Here is a 4891-nt window from a genome sequence, read left to right as displayed (position 1 = left end):
ACAAAATGGCAAAAACTTCAATAAATAGAAAGTCTGAAAAAACTAAAACTACCACAATAAAAACTAAACTGAAACTGAACAATATTAACTAATTGCAGCTCGTAAAAACAAGTAAACTCTAAAAATGAACTAAACCTAACTGAATTAGACGAACAAAGAGTCCCAACAAAATAAAACTAATCTATAATAAAAACTTAAAACTATCAGGAACCCAGAGTTCCCACAGCTGCACCTGTGAGGAGGTTTTTGCACAGAGCAGCAGTGATATTCAGCACTGTGGTAGCGAGCAGCACAGTAGTAAATTGCGCTGCTGTCTTGGCTGAGCTCTGCGACGGTTAAAGTGCTGTTTTTGTCTCTGTTTGCGCTCCCGTCTATCTTCACGTTGAGCTCCTTCTCTGGATATCCGTCGTCTCCCAGCATGTATCCCAGGAGCTTCATCTCATGAAGCTCCGACTGTTTGTACCAGAGGATGCGGTCGTAGTCTGGGATACTATGAGAGCAGCTGATCTTTGCCGTTTCTCCAGGGTTTCTGAACATGTCAGCAGGAATCTGGACGATTTTGTCGCTTGGAGAGGAACCTGTCAGGGGACACAAAATCAAATGTGAGGCTTAAAGAAATGAGGAGTTTTGATCCTTTTGAGTTAAAAACCAGAGAACATTCTGGAAGACTTCATACCAGAAACAAGTGTGATATGCAGACTTAAGCAGCAGAGGATGAAGAGGATCATTTTGTTCCAGTCAGATTGTCTTTGGTTATGTTGCTATGGCTGCATATGAAGTAATCCAGGTGGGTGGAGTCACCTTAGCTCCACTTTTTAGCATAAAATATCACATCAGTGATTTAAAAAAAAAAAGATTCACTTTAAGAGGTGAAAAACACTCTGTCAACTCTTAAAGAGTAAATATCCTAAAAATATCAGTTAGTGTTAAAAGTTCAGGTTAAATCTAGTCGTAAACTATAACCTGTTGTTATAAACTCTTTATACTGGATGTGCTCCTGTGTGACAGGAAACACTGCCTCCTAGTGGACAAAAATAATGATTCACAGTGAAGCTTATCAACTGGAAGTTTTGCAAAGTTAAAAACAGCAAAAATAATAATTATAATAAAAATCTGAAGAAATTAGGAATAAACATATGCTAGGAGCATTTTGTTGTGGATGGAGTTAAATTGGCCTGTTAGTGTGTGAGGATCAAAATTATTAGTCTAGTTTTATTTTATTTTAGTCGATTAAAGCTACTGTCTATAAGGTCAACAAAATTCTGTGTAAAATGTAGATACTTTTTGATCAATTCACTTGAATTAACACAAAAGTGAATCGTGTTTTTAACCAGTTGTTGCATAACAATGTCTGAATATGCAACACATACAAAAACAAAAAACATCTTTAAATAAAATGGCACACATTTGTATTAAGTTCTCTAAATACAAACTAATAATTATTAAATTACTTATGTGACCCTCTGGAATCTAAATGGCCACATAAATAAAATATTTAAGCTGTGTGCTTAAATATTATTTTATGAGTCTAATCAAAGCAGTTTTTATCTCGCCGATTATGGCTGAAAAACGTATCACGATGTAAGAGTTTCATGTTAGTCAATACTTATAGTTATTTGTTAGTGTTTTATATTTTAAATATCTGAAATGCTGCCCAGTCGGTCACATGTTCCCTGTTGAATTCACAGTTTCTTCTTCTTGTACTCGTTTCCTGCTCTCCCTCCACACTGTTTCTATCTTTGTGCAATTATGAAGGACGTTGACAAGAGATGAAACTGTTATTCAACAAGTTGTTGCTAGGTAACCAAAAAGTGAGTGAGTTAGCGTTGTAGCTTAGCTGGCCGTGAGAGGTTGAGCGCCTAACGCCTTTTCTCTGTCTACATCCTCCAGAGGGCTGTGAGGTTCTGGATTGAACGTTCTATCAGACATATTATCTATTGATATTTCTGTCTGTCGACTTAATTTATTAGTCAGTCGTACTCCAAAGCAGTTCTAACAAACAAAAGCTAAGTTTCTGTCCAGTGTTGTAAAATTTCACCTCCACATCAACATCCTGTTTAGACAAAATACTCCCTAATGAAATGACTGAAAGTGGAGAGTTCATGCAGCTGCAGCAGGATGTGAGGTTTTTGCACAGAGCAGCAGTGATATTCAGCACTGTGGTAACTAGCAGCACAGTAGTAAACTGCACTGCTTTTCTCATTCAGCTCCTTTATTACTAAAGTACAGTTTTGTCCTTTATTTGCATTTCCTTCTAACTCCATCTTCACACCAGTTCCAGGTTCAGGAGTTGTGTTGTCTATCAGTCTATACCCCAGCAGCTGCAGCTGTTTGTCCTTTAATTTCTTGTACCAGAGGATTACATCATAGTTCTGGATGTTGTGAGAGCATCTGATTCTGGCTTCTTCTCCTCACTTTGCCAGAATGTTGAACGGAGTCTGATGAACCTGATCACTCAGAGAAGAACCTGTGAAGAACATGAACACTGATTACACAGGAACTGATAAAATATCATTTATCATCAGGGTACAACAGTCAGAAACACATCTACTAATGAAATGACAACAGAGTAAATGACTGATGTATTAAAACTGATTACCTGAAACCACAACAAGGATCTGAACCATCAAGACCAGCAGGATTAACATCATGCTGCTGTTTGTAGGTCGATTGTAGCTACTGAAGGTGTTCAGTGTTTCTGTGGTTCTGATTCTTTTAAAACCTCCAATCAGCATCGACACATGTTCTGTGGGTGGAGTCACAGCGCCCCCTAGAGATTATTATTATTTTGTCCCGTAAGATGCTGCTCTGTGTCATGGAAGGAGCTGATCATTTGATTTATGTTCAGTAAAGAAGAAATTAGAAATCTTTGCAGAAAAATGTGGACAAAACCAAACTGTTCAGGGTTTTATTGTTTATTTCAAAGTATCTCAGGAATCTGTTGGCTACCACCTTCTGTAAAACACCCAATACTGCTGGAAAAAACTGACTGGACTACAAGTCTGCCAGATCAGCTGCTTCGCATTTAAATATTACCAAGACTCTGCCTTTCTTTTCCAATCGTTCAGAAACCCACACTTGATCATGTAATGTGCAAGACGTTAATTGCAAAGATAATTCCTTATTCAGTAGACGATGAGCTCAGAGACTCAGGGTTTTTGCACTGGCAGCCTTTTGTTTTTGTCACTGTGGCGACTGGCAGCGCAGAAGTAAACCCCGCTGCTGCTCCGGCCGAGTCTTTCCACCATTAACGTGCAGTTCTGATCTTTATCGGCGCTTCCACCCATCTTTACGTCCAGCCCGTCCACCGTTAACGTCCCGCCGAAGTAGACGTACCCCAGGAAGATCAGCTGTCTGTCTGACTGCTTGTACCAGAGGATCCGGTTGTATTCTGTAACTGCGTGTGAGCAGTAGATGTTGGCCGTTCCTCCCTCTGAGCCGTAGATCTCAGCTGGAGTCTTGACGGACCTGCAGGCCAGAAGAACCTGGACTGATTGTAGCGTCGCCTGGAAACAGAATCAAATAAATGCTCAGAATAAGAACGGTCTCCGTCTTTTAAATAGGCTGAAAGGTGCTGTCAGTGAATCTGAGTGGACGGATGATTTGTGTTTTATCAGATTTTCCTTTTATCAAATCATCATGGAGAAGGAGGAGCTTCAGTTTCTGCTTGGCGCTGAGACAGTCTGACGATACACCGCCGCCTCATGAAAGGAAGCAACACAGCTGCAAAAAGATATGACAACAAAAAGATTAAACTGGAGGTTTTTGTGCTGGGGAGCATTAATATGAAGCACTGTGGTATTTAGCGGCGCAGAAATAAACGGCGCTGCTGCTCACACTCAGATCCTCCACCGTCAGAGTGCAGATCTTGTCTTTGCTTGCGCTGCCACTGATTTTCACCTTAACATCCTTCTCTGGGTATCCGTTTACAACATCGTTATATCCCAGGAGCTGCATCTGGCTGCTTGTTGAGTGTTTGTACCAGAGGATAACATCGTAGCTGTCAATGCTGTGTGTGCAGTTGATGACGGCGGTTCCTCCGGGCTCCTGGAACAGATCAGCTGGAGTCTGATGGACCTGATCGCTGAGGGAAGAGCCTGTTGAAACGTGAAATTTCATCAGCGGAGGCTGAATATAGTGTAAAAACTCTCCTTTATCCAGAATGATTAAGAGTAGAAATGTAAAACGAGGTTTTAAATGTACCAAAAACTGATTTTACCTAAAACTTGAATCATGTTGAACATTAAGCAGAAGATGACAATCATATTGTTGAGTTTTCTGAATTATCAATCCAGTTGAAGTGACTATTTAACATACATGCTGCTGTTCTTCCTAAAATTATGAAACCTTTACATGACGAACATAAACGGGTGTTTTTTTAAGGATGTGTGACATCACACTTCCTCTTGTTGTCTTAACCAATCAACTCACTGAACAAACACCTTTTAGTCTGTAGCCACATGCTGCCCTCTAATGTTTGTCTCTTGACTAAAATATTTAGTTTTAGTCATAATTTAGTCATTAAAAGTATTAGTCTAGTTTTATAATATCATTGTAGGCGATTAAATCTTCTGTCAATGTTAACAAAATTCTATGTAAAATGTAGATACCTTTTGATCAATTCACTTGGATTAACACAGAAGTGAATCGTGTTTTTAACCAGTTGTGGTATAACATTGTCTGAATATGCAACAGATACAAAAACAGACTTAACTTTTTTTAAAAACATCTTTAAATAAAAGATGTTTTATTTAAAGCATATTTTATTGCTTTAAATAAAGGATTTAAATAAAAGGCATTTTGTGTATGGGGGGACGGAAATGCCCAAAATAGATACAGTAGCAGAGAAATATATTGTTTTGAAGTCCTTCATTTGTATGAAGTTATCTAC

At 38.9% G+C, this 4891-nt stretch overlaps 2 gene segments (V, D, J or C); both read right to left on the bottom strand.

Annotated features, from left to right (window-relative positions):
- Window positions 1-109: 109 nt before the first annotated feature.
- On the bottom strand, window positions 110-768 carry LOC106951966 (Ig kappa chain V-III region VG-like). The segment is given in 2 exon segments: window positions 110-578; window positions 677-768. Coding segments are annotated over 2 exon segments (486 nt in total).
- Window positions 769-3748: 2980 nt separating this feature from the next.
- LOC106951964 (Ig kappa chain V-V region K2-like) lies at window positions 3749-4567 on the bottom strand. The segment is given in 2 exon segments: window positions 3749-4097; window positions 4220-4567. Coding segments are annotated over 2 exon segments (363 nt in total).
- Window positions 4568-4891: the final 324 nt, after the last annotated feature.

Source organism: Poecilia latipinna, unplaced genomic scaffold (genome assembly GCF_001443285.1).
Source record: "Poecilia latipinna isolate Pla-1442-1.1 unplaced genomic scaffold, P_latipinna-1.0 Scaffold484, whole genome shotgun sequence".
Taxonomy (NCBI): Eukaryota; Metazoa; Chordata; class Actinopteri; order Cyprinodontiformes; family Poeciliidae; genus Poecilia; species Poecilia latipinna.
Note: the sequence above shows the minus strand (reverse complement) of the source record. Positions and strands in the feature narration are given on the sequence as shown.